General features: G+C 47.1%; 8 protein-coding genes across 8 annotated transcripts; 7 read left to right on the top strand and 1 right to left on the bottom strand.

The window, feature by feature from the left end:
• Positions 1–610: 610 nt before the first annotated feature.
• Positions 611–1,534, top strand: FIESC28_08448 (uncharacterized protein; the record flags this gene model as incomplete). Its single annotated transcript, XM_031162586.1, has 2 exons — positions 611–775; positions 890–1,534. 2 exons carry the CDS (start codon positions 611–613, stop codon positions 1,532–1,534), a joined length of 810 nt encoding a protein of 269 aa, XP_031013355.1.
• Positions 1,535–2,604: 1,070 nt separating this feature from the next.
• FIESC28_08447 (uncharacterized protein) lies at positions 2,605–2,811 on the bottom strand (the record flags this gene model as incomplete). The annotated part of the gene is made up of 1 exon (XM_031162585.1): positions 2,605–2,811. One exon carries the CDS (start codon positions 2,809–2,811, stop codon positions 2,605–2,607), a length of 207 nt encoding a protein of 68 aa, XP_031013354.1.
• A 6,124-nt stretch (positions 2,812–8,935) lies between these two features.
• FIESC28_08446 (uncharacterized protein) lies at positions 8,936–10,114 on the top strand (the record flags this gene model as incomplete). Its single annotated transcript, XM_031162584.1, has 1 exon — positions 8,936–10,114. The coding sequence occupies one exon, from the start codon at positions 8,936–8,938 to the stop codon at positions 10,112–10,114; it is 1,179 nt and encodes a 392-aa protein (XP_031013353.1).
• Positions 10,115–10,713: 599 nt separating this feature from the next.
• Positions 10,714–11,782, top strand: FIESC28_08445 (uncharacterized protein; the record flags this gene model as incomplete). Its single annotated transcript, XM_031162583.1, has 3 exons — positions 10,714–10,816; positions 10,871–11,277; positions 11,324–11,782. 3 exons carry the CDS (start codon positions 10,714–10,716, stop codon positions 11,780–11,782), a joined length of 969 nt encoding a protein of 322 aa, XP_031013352.1.
• A 280-nt stretch (positions 11,783–12,062) lies between these two features.
• On the top strand, positions 12,063–15,859 carry FIESC28_08444 (uncharacterized protein; the record flags this gene model as incomplete). Its single annotated transcript, XM_031162582.1, has 4 exons — positions 12,063–12,463; positions 12,527–14,768; positions 14,825–15,301; positions 15,374–15,859. The coding sequence occupies 4 exons, from the start codon at positions 12,063–12,065 to the stop codon at positions 15,857–15,859; spliced, it is 3,606 nt and encodes a 1,201-aa protein (XP_031013351.1).
• A 474-nt stretch (positions 15,860–16,333) lies between these two features.
• Positions 16,334–19,710, top strand: FIESC28_08443 (uncharacterized protein; the record flags this gene model as incomplete). The annotated part of the gene is made up of 5 exons (XM_031162581.1): positions 16,334–17,081; positions 17,135–17,391; positions 17,441–18,016; positions 18,063–18,600; positions 18,647–19,710. 5 exons carry the CDS (start codon positions 16,334–16,336, stop codon positions 19,708–19,710), a joined length of 3,183 nt encoding a protein of 1,060 aa, XP_031013350.1.
• A 1,503-nt stretch (positions 19,711–21,213) lies between these two features.
• FIESC28_08442 (uncharacterized protein) lies at positions 21,214–25,427 on the top strand (the record flags this gene model as incomplete). The annotated part of the gene is made up of 7 exons (XM_031162580.1): positions 21,214–21,565; positions 22,244–22,733; positions 22,786–23,509; positions 23,574–23,606; positions 23,658–24,064; positions 24,109–24,360; positions 24,431–25,427. 7 exons carry the CDS (start codon positions 21,214–21,216, stop codon positions 25,425–25,427), a joined length of 3,255 nt encoding a protein of 1,084 aa, XP_031013349.1.
• Positions 25,428–26,090: 663 nt separating this feature from the next.
• On the top strand, positions 26,091–26,717 carry FIESC28_08441 (uncharacterized protein; the record flags this gene model as incomplete). Its single annotated transcript, XM_031162579.1, has 1 exon — positions 26,091–26,717. One exon carries the CDS (start codon positions 26,091–26,093, stop codon positions 26,715–26,717), a length of 627 nt encoding a protein of 208 aa, XP_031013348.1.
• Positions 26,718–27,089: the final 372 nt, after the last annotated feature.

Here is a 27,089-nt window from a genome sequence, read left to right as displayed (position 1 = left end):
AGATTTCACAGGGTGGGGCTGGCTGCAGCAACAGGCAGCAGACTCGCGGAGCAAGGAAACTGGATTGAAATGCGGTTTGCACGCGATGTATGATAAAGGTCGAGAGAATATAAAAGAATGAACATTGGTAACCAGGTTGATATTTCTATCTTGGCATTTTCCAGTGTATAAATTTTATTTCCTCTTCTTAACGCTAGAATTTCATATTGCAAGCACAAGACGCAAGCTGTATTGAGGCTTTCAGGATGCACATGATAAAACAACTTTAAGCCACAGGTTTGGAGCCTGATACCGTTGGGACTCTAAGAAAGTTTATGTCGTGAATCATGAAGTCAATATCGCAATAATATAAAAAGGCATGTTCCCCCGAACTGTGGTCACACTCATCACCTACATACTCCGTAGTAGGTACACTCTCCACATTTACAAGCGCAGGGATCGGATCTGGCTTACCTAATATTACTGGCCCCCACCCACGCACGTGCCAAAAATTATCCGCGATTTGGCGATTGCCTCACTTCTCAACTTCAACCTCGACATAGTTCCGCCTCGACTCAACTTTCTCAACACAGCTTCCTCAACACATTTCACTCAGTAAAACTCGCCCAGAATGAGTGAACGCAAAGTTCTACAGAAGTACTACCCTCCGGACTTCGATCCGTCGGCTCTTACTCGACGAAGGGGGGGCAAAAAGGATGCTGGACAAATCAAGAGCATCAAGGTCCGAATTATGGCTCCTTGGTCCATGAGATGTTGCCGCTGTGGAACGTTCATTGTATGTTACTCTATTCTGCTCTAATTCGTTCAGGAGAAGTTCTTTGAAGCATCGTGACCCCAAGGCTTGCACGGAACCTCTCTAATTCAAGCACATTAGCTAACTAGGACGCAGTATAAGGGGAGGAAGTTCAATTCCGAAAAGACCACTGATCCCGCTGAGAAATACCTTGGTGGCATCTCCATCGTCAGATTGCACTTCCGCTGCCCAGGATGTAGTGGGGAGGTCATTATTAAGACGGATCCCAAGAACAATGACTATAGCATGGTTAGTGGAGCAGTGCGAAACAACGAGCCATGGCGCAACCGCGAGACCGAGGACGAAGATGAAGAGCAACGACTGAATCGACTTGAGCGCGAGGAAGCAGAGGCTGCGGGCGAGGAAGAAAAGAACGCGATGGAGGAACTCGAGGCCAAGAACCTAGACGCGCAGAGAGAAATGGCCGCCGCCGACGCTCTAGACGAGATCCGACACCGAAACGCGCGGATCAACCGATCTGAGAAAGAAGGTGTCGACTTTGCGGGCACAATAGTACGAACAGAAGACGAGGAAAGAGAGAAGCAGGAGAGGGAAGACGACGAAGCTGCTAAGAAAGCTTTCGCTGCGGCACGAGCTCAGATGAAGATGGACACTATACCTGAGGAGAAAGCACCAGCTGTGCTAGAACCTGTGGCCCCGGCTCCGGCTCCTAGTTTCAAGAGGGTGGTCAAGAAGAAGAAAGACCACTCTGCAGCTCTTGGGCTAAAGAAGAAGGCTTGATCACCGAGCAATACGGGGAGCAACGAGATGACCGCTCTCAGAGTCGTATGACGATAATTTATGGTAAACAACTACGGAGTCTAGGCGCAAACGGGTTTTACTTTTTTTGCTCACGATGGTTCATATGGTCAACTGGAATAAGATGTCTTTTATGAGATTTCAGTCAGGGTGTATTTTAATCGGTGCATGAAGCACATATGAAATAAACAACTATGATTTTCAAAGTTCTTCATATTAAAAAAAGTATGAATCTCTAATGTGTAGCGAAGGGTAGGAACCGGGGTCAATTGACTGACTAGCAGCTTGGTACGTCGGATGACGACTTGTTGTTGTGTTGGTTTGGTTGAAGGCGGAAGGTTGAAGATGGAAGAAGGAAGAAGTCGTCTTGGGTGGCTTAGCTGTTGTTAATATGTGCTTACCGTTATTAGAGCTCAACAGCTGATACAATATGTATATCTAACTTGTTGAGATTTGACTTTACCGGGTTGCTATTGATCCTAACGTTGAAGATGTATTTAACCTGAGACTTATAATTCAAAGAGCATGGTAAATGAATAAATATTCGCATGCATTAAAGGAACATGAATTACACATTCACGTGTATCAAAGGAACATGAAAGTTGATATGAAGTTATTTGTCATTTATCATTCCGCTAATCGCAGCAATAGCTAAGCTATGTTTCCTCCTCTGATGCTTGTGTATCCCTTCTCTCTCAATTGTATAGTACAACAGCTGCTCTCGCAACCTTTGAAACCCCAGAACCAGAAACGCCTTGCATGTCGTGTTTGTAAGGAAATTGAACATTGTAAAAAAGAGCCCATGTTGTCATATGAAAATGAACTTTTAGGCACCAGTACTCCGTGAATGTTGTTACTCATGAGTGCCCTGGCTGAGTGTGAGAGGAGGCTGGGTTGGTGAGCTTCGCCACCATTGACGTCGTATTTGATGTCATCTCATCTCCAAGCCCCAACAGCCAAGGCAGAACGACAGAAAAAAAGAAGTCATCATGGTGAAGCCTCTAATGAGGTAATGTCGTTATTGTGTTGTCTCATTGCCATATTATGAGAACCTAGGAGTAATTCGGGCTGGTGTTTCCGTTGGTCATGGATGAACGAGCCCGGCCAGCAGTAGCGTTGGTGGGAGGGGGGCTAGCGCCAGAAGCCTCCATTTGTCGCTTGGTGTGGTCGTGCATGAAGCGAGAGTAGCTGGAGAGGTTTTGGGGAGGAGGAGGAGACATGGACATGGAGACGGAGCCGTAGTCAGATCGAGCGGGCATGATGAAGGTGTTGTTTGTGAAGTTTGTTTTGAGTGTTTGAGTAGTTGGTTGGTTGAATCGACTTATGTGAATGAGTCGAAGAGATGAATTGATAGATGGATAGATAGATAGGCTTGTGCTAAAACGCCGGCTTAAAGATGTAAAAGGCTTGAAAAGAGGTTGAAGAGTTGTAGTGGTTGTTGTTGTGATGCTTGATTGATTGTTGGATGATGAGAATTGAATTCGAGGGGGATCTCAGGGTCTTATTATACCAGAAACTGTCGGGTCCAAAACAGCGTAGAGGTAAGCCTAGAGGAGAGGAGCGGAGCGGGCAAGGTACAGGCTCCAAACCTTGGGATTAGCCTCCACCCCCAGGTCCCTTGAAAATGCAGTCAGAGTGGAGTTGCTGTGTATGTAATGGGGTGTGAGAGTCCATCCAGAGGTGTGTGTGGTTCCGTAGCACATCATCGTCGTGGATGGACCCTTCTTTTTTCACCTCACCTCACTCTCTAGGCGGTTGTCATACCCGTGATGCTACCAGGAAGCACGAGACAAACGACACATTTCCCCTCTTTTTTCCTTAACATTTACAGAGAGCAAGAGGAAAAACCGGGGCTCAACAGCCTGTTCAGACCAATGTTATGCCATCATGAGCTGCTGATCGGCAGAGATTGTCGTCGTCTAGCGCCTGTAAATGGCGTAGCTTGACGAGTCGAAACTGTTACGCAGCCGGTACGTACCCTGTAAGCTTCGGAGAGATCGTCGGTATATCCCTGCGCTCTGACGCTACTGTTTCTCATTCGTTGTGGCCAAAGCAGCCCCGGTTCTTCAGGGTCCTGCTCCATCGCCACCACTTTTTCATGTTGTGTGAAGCAATACAGCCTGTGAGAGGCGAGGCTACGCTGACAATGAGATAATTACAGTACAACCGTTTACTGTATTGGTGGTTTTTCTCTTGTTGATCAATTGAACCCTGCACGCAATAGCTTAACTGCAGTGGAATGGGGGCTCTGGACAAACAAAGAAAGACCCTGCTGATCCGGGCCCGGCATTGAAGTCATCTCGTGCATCATTTCTTTGCTTTGGAGGTGGGCGATTGGAACTGAGGACTTGAAGCTCAAGTCAAACAACGGGGCAATGATGCATGCGGTTCAAGCAATGTCTTCATAATCATGCGTGGGCTGAGGAGAACAGATCCTCTTACGACAATCTCCAAAAGTGGAAGGCTTTTCATAGACGAAGGAAGATTGAATGGATAAATTACAGAGTTTACCGCAGCTGCCCGTCGGCGCCCGCTAGAGGTTTCAAAAGTCGATTGTATGATTAATGACTTTTCAGCTCCCGAGGCCATGAGACCAGTAGGGGACCACGAGGAGCTTTACCTCTTAGTTGGGCGGGTCACGCGGTTGCTTTGAAAGGTACAACGGTTCGTCGAGGTTCTGGACCTTTTGGGACCTTTTGGCCAAGACTACAGCAAGACTAAGACGCGGCCTGAGAGACTTTACGAAAAGAGGGGACAGGGATTGTCCGAGACATTTCGATATGAGGAGGGATCATCGCTGCATCCTTCGGGCTGGCATTCTTCCGGCCCTTTTGAGTCGTTTAGGGCCATTTGGCATCTGCAGGTTTAAGCCATTTAGCCCAAAGATCAGAGAGGAGAATTACTGCAAATTGACGAATGCTCCAGAATTCGACCTTTTTAGAGTGCAAAATCTTTACTGAGATCTCGAGGTCGACAAACGTTGGCGTATATCGAGAACCACAAGTTTCAGATTTCATTGGATTTCGTATTGATATTCTCTTTTTGCGGCTCAAGATCAAAATGTTGCATCTGCGTGGGGATGGATTCCGTCCGATATGCTTCTCGGTAGGGGCGCACATCACTGGGACCCATCCCATCCCACGGTGAGCCCAGGTGGCCCAGTCCCAGGCTCCCAGGCTAACCCAACCCGACCCAGATGAGGGGATTTCGGCACGACATGGAATTGTTGCAGGATTCCCATGGTCTTGAACCTAAATTCCAATCTTGGCCGCTAATTTCCCATCCTTGGCCGAGCTTCCAGGGTTCATTCACGCTTACTGTCTCGTCCATGCATTGATCTGAGGTGAACTGCACTGGGAAAAACAGAGTTTGAGTAGCGAGGCTATTCCCACTTTCCCCATATCCATATCCTCGGTGAGTGCTACACCGAATCTATTGAGATGTGATTGTCTATCGAAAAAGGACCCTGAATATTCAAGGATGGCAACAGATGCGACCCAGAATGAACTCATCCCTGACGTCGAGAGCTGCAAACTCCTCGGAGAGCATTACCCCCCTGTACAGAAGATATGTCAGAAGCAATAACAAAATAAACGCCACGAAAACGGAACTACCTACAGTAAAAACGGAGAGCAATAACATGGTGAATGGCAATTACGTCGAGTTCCCATGTCATCTCACCCACAGTGTCCAATTATTCATTGTATGGCAGGCAAAGTTGCTGTGCCGCTCAGCGAGTAAGGATTGGGAAAGAGTAGTCGAGACTCAAGTGGGCCAATGACGGCATTCATGGGTCTCTGTTGAGGTGTGGGAGCGCCAATGAGGTCACTTCATCCGCCACGCTAAGAGTAGATCTCCACTGTTCGGCTTACTGATGTCATTGTTTTTCAGGGGGGTTTTACAGTGCTGTCACTGCTGGGGGAAACGGAGGCTGGCTCTGGCTCTAGAGATTTGCTCAGGCAGACACAAGACGGGATGCTACCGTACACCGTCATATCTCGCCTCGCTTCACAGTTCACACTCACACTCGCACGCTCACCACCGTTTTTTGATGCACGTTAAAGGGGAAATAGAAAGAAGAAGGGGAGGGAAAATCGTCATGAGCAGGCCTCTTGCACATCCTGAATCCACAAGGCTACGGATACAGGCATTCCATCTGCGTCATTGTATTGGTCAAACAGGCAAACCTCAGCTCGCTCAGACGGGGAGGCTAGCACAAATCCTGTCTTTGTGTTGACTCTCAGACTTCACTGTCAAGATTCTGTTTGGACTGACTCCTATCTTCAGCTGTCACCGGTGACAGGCGTCAAACTCACTTAGAGCCTCATTCCGTGCCCCACAAGCTTGTCTTGTCCTTTCTTTGCCGGTGGTCCAAAACGGTTCCTAGTCTGAAAGGTCTCGACCAAACAGAGGCCCGTGATCTCGAGGTCTGGCCAGCATTCTCCTCATCTCAGCCCTTCTGAAGAGAAAGGCCCCTTGCAGCAGGCGAGCTGATACTCAAAAGGGCATGATGCATCCGCACTCTCTAGTCTTTGACATGGAAGTGAAGCATCACCACCTCGCCTCCCAGATCAGCCGTCGTGACACGTGATGACGACACTGCTGTTTCCAACTCGGTTTGTCTATGCGAAAATCATCAATGCCACCACCACAAGCAATAACTTCACCTTCTGAGTTTGGTTAATCGTTCCAGACCCTCTCTCTGTCTGCCCCATCCGTGGTGTTTCTCTCGTTTTCCATCCCCCTGCCATGGCTTTCCCTTTGCTCTGACAGGGCCCCCCTACTGCAAAAACTCTCCGTTTGAAGCCCCATTCCCTCAACTCTATCCTTGCTTCTGATGTTTGTTTTGACGTCGTTTGAGAAAGATGACATAAGGTTTTCTTACCCAGGGCTCCGCTCCTCCAAAAAGCTTGTTCGGTTCTCCCCTGCACCTACGCAATCACAATAGCAATGATTCAATGTCGATTATCTGTCAAACGTTTATCTCACCCCCAGGGCCTCAGATTTTGCTGACCGTAATAGGCGACGGTGGAGGGTTGCCTTGCGGCGAGATTTGCATCATCTTACTGCACCTCTCAGGGATATGACGTTTGAGCCGCACCATCACCACATGGGCCTCCGTACTCGACAGCCTTGCAGCCTTCTTCTTTTCTGCTCATGACGGCAGATGGATGCCGGGGCTTGATATGTCACTATGGTTGACCTCATGGTAGTCTAGACTCGGTCATATTTCTTGACGCGATGTCTACAGGCATTACGTTGGTTGCAGCTGGGTAACAAAAAGGTTGTCTTATGCTTCGGGTGCCAAAATACCTAACTATAAAGGCTGGTCCAAGTTGGCATAAGGTGGCTAAATTATTTCGTCTCTCAGGCTCTCAGAGGCCAATTCTTCTGACACCCTGACGAGTTGTCTGCACCAACTGAGATAAAACCGGGGTACATCTTGTCTCATCGAGATAATCCTCTAAGCCGGCTAGCAACCCAAGAGCCATCCATCATCACCGTCTCCATCTTTCTTCTTCTTGATCTCGATAACGGTTTCCTCATTTGAGATTCTCGCTCTGTTTCTTGATCGAGCTACCATGATGCAGCTACCGTTTTGATGACGCTGCAGGGTATGATAGGTAACGGTTCCGGATCGAGATTGACGTACATAAACGTATCAAAACGGACTACCATACTGTAGGTGTGATGATAACGGAAAGAATCTCGATGACAAATGGTTGAAGAGATCCTGGACGTTATCACCATTCATCATAGTCCACAATAACTGTCATGGAGACGGGGTGTAGGTTTGAACTGCTGTCGTCAGGCCAAGCATGGAGACATGACGATTGAAATTTATGATCCGAGGTGTTATGATGATATCGCACATTCGCTCATGACAGCTTTAATCTGGATACTTTGTTCAGATGAATGTAAAGTTATTCCTGGCTTGGCAACAGAATAGTTCGATGTCATAGTCTTGGATGCATCTTCTTATGAGATCACTCGATGAGGATCTTGGGATAGTGACGTTGGTCTGAGTGGCCAATAAGAAACGTCATATCGTTGAAGAAACCAAGATCACGTGGTGCTGGTATAATATGGCACTTCTCCTGGAAGTGTGTCTGATATACTAACTAACACTATCAATCTCCCTAATTATAGCTTGTCCTGCATAGATAGTCCATATAGTTGCACCATGAATGGAGTTGGTGTCGCGCTACTTAACCTACAGCACAGCCAAAAACTCCAAAGTTTGAAGCGCAGAGGGAAACAAAACGGTATTTCCAGCAATAAAAACGAATTTGAATTTTATTGCAGTCAATAAGCAGTAAAGTTCTTCTTGTTCAACACCTATTTAAAACGAGTATTGCAGGCGTTGAAGTGGTATGTTGAATTAAGGTCGTTGTTTTGACTTGAGGTGGGCCCTCGGTCAGTCAGCGTTACCATACTTGGTGTCAACTCTCCTTGGCTCAATTCATTAATTGGTTGAACTTCTTGATCAATCTTTACTATTATTCTCGTATAAACCGCTGTAAGTAGTCATATCAATCGTGATTATTAGGCCTCCTTCCTTTTTGCGCAGCTAACCTGCATTGGGCAGTTGTCTCTTTGTCGGTTTCTGAGAGATATCTAACAGGACAAGTTCTAGATTCGAGTCTCTGCAATTGACAGCTGAGATTGATTAGTGTGAGGGTGACATTGCAGTCTTGGCTGCGAAATGCTGCATGTGAATATGAATGTAATTGCGGACTTTGGTTATCTGCCGGCCTAACATCCATATTAGCCGACCAGCTTAGGTGAGATCACGACCAAATAGCAGTTACACGGCATTTCTTTGAAACAGTCTGGAGATTTATCGGCAATGGATATTACGAAAGTGTGCTGCGATTGATCAAGTGCCGACATTTCTAATATTCTGTCGGGTTGCTGACAATTCTCAAGTCCTTTGCTATTGGGTGTAAGCCACCTCTTTCACGGCGGAGCGTCGGACAGTCCCCTAAGCAAAGTATCCGAAGCCCGCGCGACGGAGACTTTAGTGAGCGTCAAGCAGTCTAATTGGTCAACTTTATCAGCCGCCTACTGTAGAATGCCGCTAATTATGCCGCGCGCGGTGAAGCACCGACTCTTGTCAGCAAATATGGATGCATAGAGATGAGAAATTCTATTGCAGAGTCTCACTTTGCTATGTAGGGCACGCGGTATGGGACTGAGGGGGTTTGTAATATGCTGATGAAGCAGTTGTAGAGAAGCATTGGAATTTTGTATATAGAGCTTGTTGGATCCTGCTCTGGATCAATCTCTCATCTCATCTCAACTCACAATACAATACAATCAGCAATCAATTGACTACTCAATTACTTCCATCTTCAGCTATCTCAACAGCAATACACTACAATGGCTGACATCAAAACCATCGTGGTCCTAGGCGCTGGCCCAGCTGCCATGCCTGTCATCCGACAAACAATGATCAACCAGGTCCTCAAGCGCGACAATCTCAAGATGGTCGTCGTCTCTCCCAACACTCACTTCCACTGGCCCATCGCAATGCCTCGAGTTGTTGTTCCCGGCCAAGTTCCTGATGAAAAGGCCCTTGTTCCCCTTGCGCCTACCTTTGTCGACTATCCCTCTGATAAGTTCGAGTGGATTCAGGGCAAGGCTGTTGCTCTCGACACCAGTTCCAACCTTGTCAGCGTTGAATTGAATGACACCTCTGCTGTTCGCGAAGTCAACTACCACACTCTCATTATCGCTACTGGATCACGAACAAGAGATGGTATGGTCTGGAAGGGCACTGGATCCACAGAAGACGCCAGAGCCAAGTTGCATGATGTACAGAACCAGATCAGCAAGGCCAAGACTATTGTTGTCTCTGGTGGTGGTATGACTGGCTCCGAGACAGCTGGTGAATTGGGCTTTGAGTACTCTCAGCACGGAAAGAAGGAGGTCATCTTCATCTACTCAGGCGACCTGCCCCTTTCTCCCCCAGCCACAGAAACAGTCCGCAAGTCTGTCGTCAAGGAACTCGACAACCTCAAAGTCAAGAGAATGTCCAACACAAAAGTCATCAGCGCAACACCCAAGCCAGGATCGCCAGATATCATCATTGAGGTTCTCTCTTCCGATGGCACAACCAAGCAAATCACTGCGCAGGCTTACCTCCCTGCAACGGGCATTGTTCCCAACACCGAATTCGTCCCCAAGACTCTCCTCGACAAGGACGGCTTCATCAAGCAGACCACTCATCTCAAGGTCGAAGGACACAATAACATCTTTGTCGTTGGCGACGCTGGTAACCTTGAGAACTCACAGATCGCAATGGCAGAGAACCAGTCGATATACCTCTTCAAGGCCCTTCCTACCTATCTCGACGGCGGTGAAGCTCCAGAGTACGTCCCTGGAGGCAAGCCCATGTTTGGTGTGACTCTTGGCCGAAGCAGAGCGACTGGTCAGTTTGGTACATGGAAGTTGCCCAGCCTCGTGATCTGGTACAGCAAGGGCCGAGCTATGGGCACTGATAAGTCTGAAGCTTGGGCAGCTGGAAAGAGAACTATCATGCATACCTTTGAGAAGTAAGGTACAGGGTGCATGCTTTCGTTTGTGAGATGCCATTGGATATTTGGTGTAAGGTGGATTAATCTGACGGCATTAAGGGTTCCTTATGTTTTACGACGATTATAGACTATAGATTTCATAATTGCTAATTTAAATCCTTTTGAACAGAATCATGCCAAAATAAGTGTCAAAGAACAAGTCGGCGTTGAACCATTTGACCTAAAGACTGCTATTAGCATATTCTCAAAAGTCTTCTACTACCATGTCTACCAGTACCATTCGGGTTCCGGCCATGCAATATTGAAAGTTTGTTACCATTCAACACCGTTGTTGTATCGTTCGAGCTGGTTAGATCGGATACGACGCAGCACAGCATGGGACAGGGTTAGTGCTCCTTGCAACTAAGCAATGAATGGGTCCAATCCTTCGCCGCGATAAAACAACTTACACAATACAACGCAAACTAGCACATGAGATCCTTCAAAAGTTCGTTTGTTCACCACAGTCTGTTGCCTATAAAGACTGGCTCAATTTCCAGTCCTCAACAATTCCAACCTTTGACTCTCAACCGCCTCATTGAATCTTGCGTCTAGCTTCCTACTAGGAGCAAATAAATTGCCATGTCGTTCTTCATAAATATGATCCGTGACAAGTTTGTCACGGTACCGCCTCAAAATAAAGATTGCACAGACAAGACTTTTATCATCACAGGCGCCAACAGCGGTAATTGAACTCCTGGCAAACCACTGCTCTACTAAACTAACATCTTGGTATTAGGTATTGGCTTGGAAACAGCCCGGCGTCTTACAGAACTTAATGCCAACAAGGTGATTCTGGCATGCCGAAGTATCGAGAGAGGTGAGCAGGCCAAGAAGGATATCGAGCAGACGACAGAGAAACATAAAGTCGTTGAAGTCTGGCAATTGGATCTCGCTTCGTACGATAGCGTCAAGGAATTCGCTACGCGCGTGAGAGGACTAGAGAGGGTCGATGCCTTGATCAACAATGCAGGTCTTCTAACCTTTAATCGTGAGATGGTGGAGGGCCACGAGTCGGCCTTGACGGTCAATGTCATATCGATGGCTCTCCTTACGCTCCTCGTTTTGCCGGCTCTGAGACAAACGATGGTGAGGTTTAATGTCGTCCCTCGTATTACTATCGCGTCTTCCGACGCATCCTTTGATGTAAGTTCTTTGCATATGTTCTCAGAGTTGAGACTGACAGAATCAGGGCCGTCTTCCTACAACAGAGGCAAATATCTTTGAGGCTCTCGACGCCCAACCCAGTGTCCTTGAGCACTACGGCAAAACCAAGCTCATACAAACCATGTTCATGCAGCAACTCTCCCAAGCTGCCGACGCTTCTGGGAAAGGACACATCATCATGAATGCGGTACACCCAGGCTTCTGCGGTACACAGCTATTCAAAAACGTAGCTTTCCCCTTCACCCTGTTCTTCTATGGCCTTGTAGCATTATTGGGTCGGACTGCAGAGACAGGAGCTCGAGTATTGCTGTCTGGCGTCTTTGCGGGAGAAGAGATGCATGGAAAGTTTCTGTTTAATGGCGAGGAACGTGAGTTTCCAAAGTGCATGCAGGGAATTGAGGGTGAGAAGTTGAATAAGCGGGTTTGGGAGGAGTTGTTGGAGTTGCTTGGGGAAATTGAGCCTGGAGTAACGGATAACATTTAACGAGACAAGAACATGCGTTGATCTCTCTCTATTTAAATACTGCTCATCGTGTGGTTTGACAAGTTGTTCATACTGATCCTTACCACCTCTTCAGGCTGATGCAGGCAACAAGGCACCCACACAGGTTGCGGCTGAAAGAAGTTGCATGACCCCAACGCACCTGCCTCGGATTATTCAGAGCATATCAACCAAGTATTAGACATCTCGCTCATATGAGCGTGTCTTTGAATTGACCGTGCTATGAATATATCGTGCCACGATATTCGCTTCAATCGTTATAATGGAATCAGTTGCATCTGATATCGGCATCAATCATTTAGCCGCAGTTGCGGCTCAGTCAACTCTGGCGCTGAGAAACAGAGTTGCTCGTTACAAAGGCCGCGACAGATCTCTGGCTAGTTTATGCAATGTGCTTGGAAACCTACACAACAATCTGAAAGCACTAGAACAGACTACCATTTCAGATGCATCGCCAAGAATTACTCTAGAAAGACCGATTCGTCGATGCAATCTCCTATGTCAAGAATTTGAGAGGGCTATGAAAGACTTTGAGATGAAACCTACGACGGGCGTGAGAGATTGGTCCAAGATGGAGGTCACAACAGGCGATATAAACGAGTTTATCGACATATTAACCGGATACCAAGCAACAATATCAGTTTGCCTAGATACTATGACCAAGTTAGTCCAGAAATACTAGCCTGCTTGAGTCCCAAGAACTGACCTTGACATCTGCTATTATAGACCGGCGGCCAAGCTATACACGGTGCTTGAAGGATACGAAAAGAAAATCCAAGTAGTGTTTTACACCCTCAGCAGGAACCTACAACGAGTTTACGAGAAGATGGACCTCGATAATCGAGAAAGCCAAAACACTAGTGCTTCAGTAAGAAATATCGAACTCAATGAAGAATGCGCAACGATAGATCAATGCCTCCTGATCTGTCACCTTGTTAGCTCTCGTATCCAGCCTCTGGCAGACCATGAGGAACCTCTGGAGGATACACCCCTATGGACACTCTCTCCTGACAGCCAGAGCCTATCAGAGGCACAATCACCTACAGACGGAATCTCTGTAGAAAAGTGGCTCCGGCAACAAGTTACCTCTCAAGCCTCACGAGACGCCTATATCAATTGGTGGCCACCCTCTGAACAGAAACATCGCACCAATAATGAAATAAAACACATCGACGCTGTATTTGGTGCGAAAAGTAAACCGTCAACTCTTGCAGGTTCTATATGGCCAATGCCCTCCGGATCTGCGAACTCGGCTCAGCCAGCGACAGGTCTATTACCGGAAGATTCTGGCGATGGAACAGACGAGGCTGTAGGTGCTCTTGCAAGCAGAAGAGTCACACCTGAGGATTTCGAATATGCCTGCGAATTCTGTATCTTCTGGTTGTTTTCTCCGGATCAATTTTCATCAATCGAAAGGCAAGCATGCAGTAGTCTCAAGGAGGAGGTATCTCATATCCTCACGCATATCATTGATCATCATGGGCTTCTTCGTGGGAATCACCCTCGGAACACCTCTCGCAAGTACCTGGCAAGCTGTCAGAGCAATAGTCCACTCATAAAAGCAAAAGGAGTCTGCGAAAAATGCAGGTCGATAGACAAGTGGAATGACGAAGATTTTATGGATCCTGCGCACTATGGCATTGTTCTTTGCCTTCGCTGTTGGTATACATTCAACAAGAGGGAGATGCAGGACCATCTGGCTGAGCCTCTATGTGCTTACAATGCGGAAAAGCCCAAACGCGAGAAAGTCTATAACCTATATACGACATTCTGCTCCGAAACTCGGCCTCCTAGCACGCCTCCTCGGCAATCAATATCGCCATCTGATCAACAGTCTTTGCCGTCACCATCAGAGTCCAGTTCTTCACCGGGCCTACCCACTCTTGGAGAGTGGCTGGAACCTCTGCTATCCCCCAATTTGGATAAACCTGCAGACACTACTCCAACATTTGCTTCTGGCGGTGGCTCGATAACAATAAGCCTCGCCCCTGATGACATATTCACCTCAGGAGAGAACCCGACGAGTAGCAACCACCAGGTAGCTACAACAGACACTTCGATTAGACATCCAGAAGAATCCGTTGAATTTGAGGCTGATAAGGTCAATGGAACCGATGATAGCGAGGAGGAGCCAGACAAGTCAGTTGAGTACATGAACGATGTTACTTCAATCCAGTCTTTCGACGATGATATTCAATCGAGCTCTAGTAGTTACGCAAGAACGCCTCATGTTATCGTTGCCGAACGTCAGATCGGTGCACTACTCGCTGGCCATCCAGGCGTCAGCTTTGTGCTTGAAGAATCGATTGACATCATGCCCAGAGATAGACTCAAGCGCAATATTCGGAGGTCTCTGAAGCTTCTATACTTACGCCTCCGAGAAGAGACACAAAGCAATGTCCAGGTGCTTGCAGCTCAAATGTTCAAAGGGCGTAACTCGCGAAGAAGAATATCTCGACAAACCGTCAAAGAAGGCATGGCAGGCCTGGTCACAAATCCTGGTTCCGAAGAAGATGCTGAGCGGCCGACATTTCACAAAGATCGAGCATCATTGGATAGCTGGTTGTCAAACCTGCAGTGTACTGAACAAATAAACGAGAAGCCCCAGGACTTACACCCATTGAAAGAAACTCATGATGAGAGTGATTCCAGCGCAGACTCAGGGTCGAACATCTCGGAACAATATCAAGCGGTTCAGGTTGCGGAAGATTTCCTCTTAAGTGGCACCGCTTTTCGAGCCTTTTTAACGGAACTTACTCTCTCACTATTGCCTGTCCATCCCAGGCAAATTATGCAATTGGCTTCTTGGGGCGACATTGAGCTTATTGACACGGCGTTCAAAACTTCAACCTCTGATCGAATCAAGTCTTCGGTAGAAGATCTAACTGGCAGCCCTTGGAATTGGTGGCCTATGTCACCGCCGAAGATACCACTAAGAAGAGGCCATGTGCGAATGAACTGGAAATGTGTAAGTCATCAGTAAGTTGGCAGTATCAGTTGACCTGCGATACTAACAATACCTAGCATTGTGGCAAGGCTTCCTGGGTTGACATCACCCCTTCTCAGGCTCGCGTAATACAAAGGATTATCAACAACTCAAACTCTTTCGTTGAGAACAAGGAAAATACCCACAGTAGGCAAAGCGTTGTTCAAAGTATCGCAAGTCGGTTTGGACAGAGATCTGAAGCGCTTCTGCCCACTTCGATACCCGCGTCTCAGAACAATCACTTACCCTTATCCGGCATAGAAAGTAGTGATCAGGCACAAGGAATTACTACTATTGCTGGAGAAGGCAACAAGCTGCCGAATACTGCCTGCGACTTGAGAATCCTGTTTGGGGTGCCCACGGGGCCCAAGACGCTTCATCTAACTCCCATCCTAGTGACACAGCAACCCAAGAGTGAAATTTTCCCACAGATGCAGAAAGAGCACAAGAGAATACGTGGTAGAATCAGAGCATGGTTCTCGTTTTGGCAGCTTAGTCACTGTAATTTTGTTAAGGTAGGCAGGCATCCATTCAACTTCTTGATACAGGTCCACTCCATATCGACTGCATACTTACCAATACAACAGTTTGAGAGCATTGCTCGCAACGTAGTTGTTGCTTGCGGCCAGGGTCTGCCAGAAGCCAACGACATTGACTATGATTTCTCACCAAAACCAGCATCACTACCGCCTATTCACCCGCATGTATTTGAAGCTGCATTCAATAGCTGCGCTGGCGGCAGCTGTCGACGTCTGTTCCCCCCTCACGAGTGTTATGAGTTCGAGGAGACTATTTATATACCACGTATCCCCAAGAAGAAGACACCAATCAGCTCTGGAGAACGAGATGTTGCTATCTGGGGACTGGAGGCGCGATACTGCACTTCTTGTTTCCATGTTATCTTGTATCATGTCCTTATTCTGATACCCCCTTTTGCTCTATGGGGAGTTTGGGTGACCAAGCATCCTGGTGATATACAGAGTGCATCTGTACCCATGACTGTTGTGGTAGCGATGATTTCTATGTTTTGGAGTGCGACTGGTATCTTGAAGCAGTTTCGAGGTGAGCTATAGTATACTCGTATAACTCAACCTGCTTGAGAAGAAATAACAATGTCCTTTGAACCGAGGAACAATAATAAGATAATTGAATAATAGTCCTAAATGCGATTGATCTGTGATAAATCTGGGTGAGTATTCTATATAAGTGAGAGTGCCGAACCGCGGAATTGATCCGCACTCCATTCAAAGGTTCCACCAGTTTTGGACCTTCCACCAACACCCACCCATTCGCGATAGCTCAAGCTTGACATCTGCATAAGTTATGCGCTCAGGCTACAATAACGACTCTATGCTTTTGTAATTGACTTTTGGTATCTTTTTGGCGTTCTTGGATACCGACAGATAAATCTATACAATTAAAAGCCCCCCTGGAAGGGCCTTGCTCCATGGACGCGATTCAGAACTCCTTTGTCCATATTTAACCCATCCCGCGACACCGTCGATTATCCTCTACCTCGAGACCATCCATACGAAATCCTCTTCGCCATGGAGAACCCTGCAGCTGCCGGAGATGCTATGCGCGCAGCAATTGAATACTGGTGCCAGTTCGTCGCACGCTGCGTCTCGCAACGACTCGAAACAGACAAATTCGAAGACTACGTCAAGATCGTCCACGATCAACATCCTTTACCACCAGTCCTAGTCGCCGACTTCTTTCTTCGCCCTCAGCCATCAGACGACAGTAGCCTCGATCCCAGAATACCGCCATATCTTCAAGTCCTCACAAAATTGGGCTATGTTGATACGCCGTCAATACTAAAGGCCTTGTACAAATACTCTTCGTCCCATGCGCACGCCGAAGCGCAAAAACAGCAACTACAATCATCAAATACTGAGACAGGGAAAGATAAAGAGAAAGAGGGCGAAAACGAAAAGGACAAGGATAAGGATAAGGAAGATGCGCAACCCAAGAAGAACATCACACGGTGGAAGAGCTCTTACTGGGCTGAAGAGGTCCTCTTCTATAGACTTACCAAGTCTGTAGTAGAGGGCAGGGCGATACAAGATTCCAGATCGGCTTTGGAGGTGGCTATGATAATCTCAAAGTTCATGGAACTATTCACCAATGCGTTGCCTGCAACCGCCTTTGCTGCTGATATGCTTGAGCAGCAGTTCCCGAGTGGTCAGCTGAGGGACGATATGGAATCATCACGAGCAGCCCTAGTCGCATTGCTACTGCGTCTATGCGAGAATCCCATTCTTGTCAGCGCTATAAGCAAGCCGTTTGCCAAAAGTATGGAACTTAGACACTCATCTTTGGCGACCAGTTGTGCTGACTAGTTATAGACGTCCGAAAAGCGCTGTCCACAAGCCTGGCAAGCTTTTTGCCAGCATTGCAACTCGTACCGGAAATTGCTGATAAGCTAGAATTATTCCGCACGGAGATCCTGGCCAGTTCTGACCCTGTAGACAAGAAGAAGCAGGTTGCCAATGCTGCCATGGATGAGCTTCTTGATTCTACTGTTGGCTTGGAAAATTTTGTCGTAACACCGATTTCTGTCAGCAATACTAGAGCAGGACTATACATTTATCTTAATGCTGCTGTAAGTGTGTCAAAATTCAGGACGATGTTCATTGTACTAATTGGCCAAGCTTATTGGACGTCCTATCTTGGATGACCACGCTCTATTCTCTTATATGAGCAACAAGTATGGAGCTGATATTCAGTCAAGTGCAATTGATCTGATTTTGGCATCATTCGATATTCTAGCCAATGCTGTATTCCGCAATGAAGGCCAGAAGGACGCTCACCTTCTACGCTCATTCCTGATCAACAAGCTCCCACTACTGCTATACCAGCTCCTGCCTCCGGGTTTCTCAGGCACATCAGCCGAGTTTTGCATTACTGAAGCGCTGTCCCATGTGGACACTAGTTTGTTTCCCACGGCTTCGCTCATGTTTGATGAGTCCAGAAACAACAACCCCTATACCGAAAGTATCAGAGAGGAATTCTGTGCCGCTTGTGTCCTCCATGGACTTGTGCAAAGGGAGCACGTCGAGAGGATACTTGGCGAGATTTCACTCTCATACGAGCCGTCTTTGCAGAAGCACTCCAAGGACAAGCTGGTACAAGACTGTTTGTCTGATACAGACAAGATTCAGGGCTTGGTTCGGGAGCTTGATAAGATGGATGGCAATGTTGGCGCTGTTTGCCAAGCCCTCGTCGAGGTAAGTAATGCCGACTCATAATATTTCTAATTCTAACAAGGTATAGGTGCTACGGCAATCATGCCACAACAAGGAGACTATGTCCCTGAAGCTGCTCTGTAGCCAGCTAGCGGCGAAGCCCCAGTCATTGGATATCATCCTGCTGTTTGAGAAGCTGCCAAACATCCTCGAGCCCCTATGTCAGCTACTCGACAACTGGCGATATGAGGAAGACCAGGGAGAGTATCAGCCTGTGTATGAGGAGTTCGGGGCGATTCTTCTTCTTGTATTCGCATTTACTTATCGATACAACCTGAACGCAGTAGATATTGGCATCACCACTCCGGACTCGTGGGTAGCTAAAATTATTGCCCGGGGACATATTGGGCGGCAAGGAGATGAACTTACATCACGGGAGGAGGAGCACATCAATGGCTGGGTTCATGGACTCTTTGATACAGAGGCCGGTGGTCTGGGTGATGAGTTGATGTCTTCCTGCCCACCGCAGGAGTTCTATCTAGTGGTCGCACCTCTTTTCCAGAGCATTGTGGTTGCTTATACCTATGGCTATCTGAATGACGAAAGCCTCAAGGGAGGCATAGAATGTGAGTATCCAGACGCCTGTCAACCATTCATTTGCTAACCAGACAGATCTTGTGGATACCTTTTTGCTGCCGTCCCTTGTCCCAGCAATCCGATTCCTGGCAGATTACCTCTGGATCGACCAAAAGGAACAAAAGTCCATCATCAAAATTTTACAGCTCATTCTCCTCCCAAGCTCCATCTCTGGGGAGGCTAGCACAATGCTCTCATCCGTAAAGAATCTCATCGCAAAACCCCTGGAGCATGCTCTACGGACATATCAGCGCCGAGACCCTAAAAACCAAGACATTGAGCCTCTTCTGCGAACTCTTAAAGAGAGCATCCCTCTATCTCGACGCACCGGTGGCACAGATCTCAATGAGCTTGAATCGTGGACCGCCACGCCTCCCAGTGGACTTCCCAGCGCTGTCAAACTTACTATTCAAGGCCTTGTTCATTGGAGTATCCATCCTGCTATGAACAGCATGCCAACCTCTTACACCCATCGCCAAATACTAGCTGGACTGAAGCTACTGGGTCCTAGACGACTGTTACATGTGATCCTGGAAGAAGTGCGACAACATACAGCGGCCGGGAGCGCGAATATCGTCTACGACGTGGCTACCTCGTTGATATGCGCCCCTGACGCTGTGAAAGACGCTCCTGCAACGAGCATGATCGATGCTAATGGTAACATGCTCGCACCGATCCAGCGCCAGCGAACTCTCCGCGATCTTCTCAAGGTGGAAGTTGAAGGCTGCAGAAAGCTCCAGAAGGAAGACCCTGTGCTCGCTGAGCATGTGGTGCGTCTGCACCGTCGTGTCGAAACTCAGATGATTATTCCTCAGCCCCAGGGAATGCTTCAAACAGCAGACATGTCACTCAACCTCGCCGATGACACTGCTGCTCTTGGGGATGCCATGGCTGCTGCAGCTTCGGGAGTCCAGGGCGATAACATGTCGGTTGATAACCTGACCCTCGACATTAGTATGGGAGGTGTATCATCTGATATGGGGCTAGGTTCAGCTAATGGCGGCGGAAATCTTGATCCTTCAGGTGATGCCGCCATGTTCGAGGGCTTTGATACGCAGGAAATTGATGACTTCGACTGGAATATCAGTGACTCGTTCTAGAGGGGACCTCCACTATATTCGGAAGAAGGAAGGAGAGGTGTGCCGTCTGAAATGGAGTTAGGTTCAGCTAACGGCGGTGGAAATCATGATCCTTCAGGTTATGCCGCTATGTTTGAGGGATTGGATGACGTTGAAACTGAAGTTGGTGTTGGCGTTGAAGTTGAAGTTGACCTTAACCCTGGCGCTCTTGACCCTGACATTGATGACTCCGACGAGAATATCAGAGACTCGTTCTAGGGGGGGCCTCTGTATTATGAAGAAGGAGGTTATTGGATACTTTGAGGTCTTGGGCGACGTGGCGTTTACTTACGGGCACAATGATAAACACAGGTTATTTCCACACATGTTTGACTGGTGTTAATGTCAGTACTATTACCATACTTATGCAAGGTGCCCAGTCAGTCTGACAACTTGACCGTGTACAGTGATGTTCTTCTCGCCCTGCATGTCCAATTAGTTCATCCAGAGTAATTGGATTAAGCTACCCTGCATTTATAAGTAAAAAGATGAACGAAGTACTTTAAAGTCGTTTTCTTTTAGAGTAAGAGAAGACACAGTTCTTTGTCTGCTGGACTATTCTAAAACAGAGGTGGTCTAAGCCAGACCCTGCATTTTGCAGCGCAACCCCCTGCCTGTCATGATCAAAAGAGGAAATACAACACCAATTCCCAAATCTACACAAAATTGAAATAGAATGAAAGACAAAAAGATGATCAGCTGTGTCAATCGACCGCGGCAGGAGTCGAACCTGCAATCTCTAGAGAGTTTGATTTTGGTGAACCGAAATCTAGCGCCTTAGCCATTAGGCCACGCGGCCTGATCTTGTTGATGTATGTTGGTGTTCATTCCCATTGTCATGGCGTCGCTCTAGATTGCTGGCCGTTGATTGTCAATGAGGATATCCGGTATTGGGTAGTTGAGGTTCGTACTGTCTCTGAAACTTTCCTCAGTTGCTATATTATAATAAGGTCTCCTTTGTTGTTATCTCGCTAAGTTGCAGTTTGCAAAATCTGCCTCGCCTTGGGTCATGCGGTACTTGTTAATACGACGCGAGGCAGTACAGCTTACCACCAGAGGGCAAGACATGTGGATAAGGTACGATTAATCCCCGATTGGATAAGTGAGCAGTTTACCTCCATTAGGAGTCAAGAATTATGTCGTCTGACTTAGACAAAGAGCCCTGACTAGCGAATGAAACTCGATGTTTCTGAGCCACCATAAGTCCCAACTATAGAAGCATGGGGGCCATTGGCATCTTGGAGTCATTAAAATAACTGGACATCTGTCTCTTTCTGGCGATTATATTCGAGACTGGGATTATTCGGCTTCGACCGAGTCAGCTGAGGCGCAGACGCCCGGCTAATAAGACTGAAAGACCCCATCGCACGATAGACACAATTCTAGTTAGTCTCGTGCTTGACCAGGGTCATGATGCATATAGATATATATACAGCATCGTCTCACTCTCAGAAGTTACGGTATCTTTACTCAACAATTTACAAAATGCCATCTAAAACCTCTTTTACAAAACATTTAAGGTTCCACAAGAAGAAGAAACAAGAAACCGACGAGTTCAAACCAACACCAGCACAAGAGCCCGCCAAATCCACTGCAAACAAAACACCAGATATTTTGGAACGATATGCAAGTCGGCGTATGAATTTACGCAGATCTCCAAGTCCCGAACCTGTCGATGAGGGTCAGAGTGACCCCGTGTACGCGAACGTACTGGGAGCCGGACATCATTACGTTATGGGAGCTGGGCGTCACTATGTTACTGACCTTGATGGAGGCTTTGGAGGCTGGGCGGGAGCGGAATATAATGAAGGCAATGGACATGATGATAGTGGAGGATGTAGTAGTGGTGATATGAGTGGAGGGTGCAGCAGTGGTGATGGGGGAGGAGGAGCAGGAGGAGATTGTGGTGGTGGAGGAGGGGGAGGAGACGGCGGAGGATGAGGATGCTGATGATATTAGAGTCTCAATTTTCTTCAAATATTAATTTATGATATGAAATCACTTGTCAATAGCTTATGATCTTGTATTGAAGTTTTGGTAGTGACTAGACTATACAATGTGGGAGTTTCTATACTATCACTGTGCTTATTCCCGACTTGGATACTTTGTCTCTTCACTGCTTACAAGTATCAATTCACTCTCAAGACGTGGCGCATTTAAACTTTCAACGACCCCGCGTGGGATACTGGGAATTTCGAAGATAAGAGGGGGATGCGAGACCCTGATGAATAAGAATGTGACGATCTTGATTCCATTCAGTATCAACTCTTTGAGTCAATAAGTTACATCTTGTGTTATTGGTAAGATCGAAAAAGCAAAAAGAAAAGGCAAGTTGAGGAGTTGACTTGCACCTGCACTTACACCAAGATCCTCTTACATCATTGGTCCATCTCTCATTCTCAGACCCACTATCGAACCTCTCAACGCCTACCTCTACAGTTAAGCTACTTTCCTACTACAAGAAAGGTCGTGATAGCTTCACTGAGAATGGCATCCACTAGTGCAAATGTTTCAGCCTCAGGATCGACATCCGCCTCTGGTCCAGATCGTGTTGATGACAACTCAAGCGTTGCCAGTGACTTGAACACACTCGACTTCAAAAAGAACTTCCACGATGATCTCTTAAAAGCAATTCAGAACATCAACTCTACCGGAAAATTTGCTTTCTGTACAAAATACAGAGCTCCTTCTGATCTCAGCATCTCTATAGATGGGGTTGGCAATATTGCTACGCCACTTGCTGAATCTCAAGCTCGTCAAATCATCACCAAAGCACGCCAGGCCCCCTACGGTAAGGGAACTGAGACCTTTGTCGATACTTCTGTGCGAAATACCTGGGAACTTGACCCTTCTCAGTTCACGATAATCTCAGCCATGTGGCGTAATTATCCCCCGAATGCATGCGCGAAGGCGGCAGAGCAGATGGGTATAAACAAGCCTGTCCGTGCCAAACTTTACAAGATGCTGCTATACGATGAGGGCGCCATGTTCAAACCACATACCGAGTGAGCAGTTTGCTTACATCATCCTATAACAGCCAATTAATGCTGCGCTTAGTACTGAAAAGATCCCCGGTATGTTCGGTACTCTTGTCATCAGCCTCCCATCCAAGCATACTGGTGGTGAGGTCGTCATGAAGCATTGTGGCGAGAAAATGATTTACAAGTCATCCGACTACCACACTTCCATTGCCGCTTGGTACTCGGATGTATCCCATGAAGTCCTCCCGGTTACTTCAGGCTATCGTTGGGTTCTTACTTACAATCTTGCCATTGACAAATCTTTACCGGCTCCATCTGCTCCTCTTGGACGGTCCGAGTTACGCCCACCTCGGCATTGTATCAGACGATGGCTCGCACAAGATAAAAAGTCTCGTCAGAGTCCATATACATATCACATGCTGGAATATGAGTATACCGAAGCCAACATATCCTACAAGACACTCAAAGCACAGGATTTAGCCCGCGTTACAGCTCTTCGTGAAGCATGCAACGGACTGCCGGTCACGATTTTCCTTGCCTTGGTTGAAAAGATGGAGAGAGGCAGTGTTATGGCCAATCCACTCGGTTGGTATAACGAATCCGATGAGGAATCAGATGAAGGGGGTCATTGTATCGAAGACGTCCTTGAATCATCACTCGCTGTCAAATTTCTCCAAGACCTGAATGGCCAAGTCGTTCCGGGCAAAATGTTCATTAAAGAAGACCACCTTCTTCAACCATTCACCTTTGACAGTTTGGATCCTGATAAAGAAGACTACGAAAGGCACACGGGCAACGCTGTTCGTATTGATCTTTTTACAGATTTCTTTCGATGACTTGAATCTGACTAACTATAATCTGCAGGGCGCTCAAGCAACCCACTGGTATTTTCTTGGTGTAAGTATCATACTTTATTACTTGTCATCGTTGTGGTATGTTAACATCCAGCAGGGTGTCGTTATTGTTCCTCACGACTCAATCGGTGGTTTCTTCCGCCAGTCCCAGAGTGAATATGGCTGTCAACCAGAGGAATTCCCCCAGACGCAAATCAACTACCTTGCCCAGCTCTGTTGTAAACCAGATGCTCAGGACTACTTGATCACCACGATGGTGAATCTTGTTAAGCGTGCAGTGCCTCATATAGAAAAGCAACGTCATATACTAACAGACACATCCGTTATGCCAAACGTTCTCAAAGCTTCCCTGCAACATGGAAAATACGTGCTAGCTGAGACCATCCTTTCGAAGCTTAGCGGTTACCTACCGTATGAATGGTATAGCTGGCTGAGGGAGTGGCTTATCAGGGATGATGGTGAAGCGAGAGCCTTGAAACGGTTCGATAAGGTTAAGAGAGGGTAAGACATCATAAATCGGTATGTTCCTAGCTAATGTGCTCTAGACTATCGATTGCTATGTCATCGGACGATAAGTTAGACCACAAGTTTGATGCTACTGCTCACCTAGTTCCTCTCCCCAAAGACTTACCTCCCAATGCTATCCCTACTCCTAAGTTTATAAAAGACTGGGCTCAACAGAACATCCGCAAGTTCCTTGACGGCCATGGTCTTAAGGAAGCTACAACCCAGGATGGGCTGTCCCTCGTTAACATGTCACTATACTTTGAGGATCCCATTCTTTTTATGAAAGAATCGTATGTACTTCTGTTCCTCCTATATCATCTATCTCATATCACTCTTTCGCTAAGCTAACTTGTGTTGAAGCGTGGTGCCTATTTTCGAGAAACAGACCGCCGCTCCTTCATTCCGCTTCAAGATTCTATCTCGGTTAATGGTCCTGATGGCTGATGGAACACTTCCTTCAACAGAAGTTGTGGCACTCTCTCAGACCATGGCCCGTATGCTGATTGCCTCACAAGATTTTACTTTGTTGCGCGATGCAAAAGTCATCGGCGCGCAAGAAAAGAAAAGGAAGGCTGAGCCATGGATGGATGACGATAGAGATTTGAGCCGAATTCGCCAAGTTCGCAGTCAACTGAGAAACGCAATTACGTGGGAAACATTGAGAAATTTCTTCCTGTTTCTCCACAAATTGGGTGATCTGAGAGACCAGTTTATGACGAAAGTCAACAAGCAAGCTCACAAACTCCCAGCCGTTGAACTCTTCTCGATGTGGATTCCCTTTTTGCAATCCAGTGTCGAGATTCTAGAGGTCGAGAAAACACCCTTGACAACTCCATCATACCAGAAGTTCTTCTCAACTCTCATTCTGACAATGCTCAAAGGCTACCTTGGTTCTGAGCCCCAGGGATCTGTTAATTGGTCGATGGTGGGTGTTGATTGTTGGTGCGAAGATTGCGAACGCTTGAACGCCTTTCTTGCCCACCCAACAAGAATCTCTGCGAGGTACCCAATGAGCAAACAACGCCGCTTCCATTTTCATCAAGAGATCCAAGCCGCTCACGTCGCCTGCACCCACGTAACAGAGCGGAACACAAACCCAAATACGATGGTCGTAACCAAGACAGGTCGCCCTGAAGAGGTCAAACTACAAGATTGGCGGAAACGAAGGGATCAGTGTGCCGCAAAGTTTGCTAAGTTTGAAGCCGAAGATCTCAAAACACTGCTTGGTTCGGACTATGCCAAGATTGAACGACTGGGTCCGAGACCAGCCCAGACAACTACTTCGCAGTCGCCAGCGGCTGGAGAGAAGCGTGCAGCTGATAATGCTCCTGAGGTTATAGATTTGACGAGCGAGTGATCGGGCCATTGTCACTGTGGCAAGGAGTTCATTTGAAAAGGGGTCGTCTGGGTATCTGCTGGATCTCTTCTGAACCTTGGCAACTTCAAAGCTGACTATCAGGATGTTTGAATTCGAAAAAGCGGCAAGCAAACGGAAAGGGGGTGTGTTTGCTTTGAACATGGAAGCAAAGCAGTGGAAATCCCTCTTGAGTTCTGATATTGTTGGTTGATTATACCAGTATGCCATCAAGGGTCGTGTCTTGTACACTTTCTAGCGGCAGCCGGAGTAAAAAGAAAAAGAAGGTCACAGCCCTCAGTTCGACCCTGTGACCCCAGCAAAAACAAAGAGTGGTGGTGCAGTGGGGAGAAAGGGTTTTTAGGTTCGGAATTTGAGAAGGTTTGTAGGATCTAGGGAGTATCCCACTGTACCACTCTTCGTCAAACACTACAAAGACAATTTGATACATAAAGGTGGTCGGGGGATTTCGATAAGGAATAACCTTTGTGTTCTTCACAGAACTACACGTGACGTCTCTATCTTACACAAACATGTACGACTTTATCTCTTCAACTCTGACTGACCAAACCACAAATTTTGATCATGGTATTCCAGACATTCGTGGCACACTCACATGAGGCATCCCGTAGAAATAAAACAACAAATCCCGAACAATCTCAACAAATGTCCGGTTCTTCATCTGGAAAAATTGTCGTCCTGAATGGCTTCCCAGGGACAGGAAAGCTCACCGTTCTGAAGCATCTTCAGAAGTACCTCCCCACTGAAACAACATGTCTTCTAGACAACCACCTCCTCATTGACCCCGTGGTCGCAGTCATTCCAAACCGGAGCGATAGACATCATGAGCTACGTCGCTCAGTCCGAGCCCCTATCTTTGAAGAGCTGGCACACCAGGCTAAACAGGGCCACACCATCCTCATGACAGCATGTCTAGCAGCAGACTCTCCACGAGACGAAGCTGTTTTTCGAGAACATCTCGATATCGCAAGCAAAGCAGGAGTTCCGCTTTATTGGATCAACGTACACTGCCGCCACAATGTGTTAGAACAACGAGTTTCTACGCCTGAGCGTCAACAGGGTAGCAAAACAAAACTGACTGATGTGGATGTTCTCTGGGGTATACTGGAGAAGCATTCGCTCTTTAAGCCGATTAACAATGGAGATGGGCATGTGAGCTTGGTCTTTGAGAGTATGGATGCGAGTGGTGAGGTGGAAACTTCTGTGATATGCCTGTTGAATATAATCACGAGTACCAAGGCCGCAGCAGAAGACAAATCAGCTTCCCAATGATAGTACGGACAGTAAATATCGTTAGGGGTAAAACAGCATATTTCAGATGCAGCGTTAAAGACCCTGGTTATAGAATCATGATACATCACTGCACTCCGTGTAAGTCCTGGTGATAATCCGCGTATAGTGACTTAACTTGAGCGCTTTAGTCTACTACAGCCAATTAATAAATGAAGGAGGCTTATATGAGTCATATTACTGTAGAGAGCTTCCAAATATGAATTCAAGAATGTGGTTGAACCTTACCGGGGGCCAATAAATCTCAGTAGCAGCTTTCTCTGGCGTCGTCCGTAGACACGGCTACAGAGAGAATTAATCGCCTATATCATTCAAAACTACAGCTCTTCCTATCACATACGACCAAAGGTAGTG

Source organism: Fusarium coffeatum (genome assembly GCF_003316985.1).
Source record: "Fusarium coffeatum strain FIESC_28 chromosome Unknown BRIP53273_contig_198, whole genome shotgun sequence".
Taxonomy (NCBI): Eukaryota; Fungi; Ascomycota; class Sordariomycetes; order Hypocreales; family Nectriaceae; genus Fusarium; species Fusarium coffeatum.
This window is presented reverse-complemented; position numbering and strand designations above follow the sequence as displayed.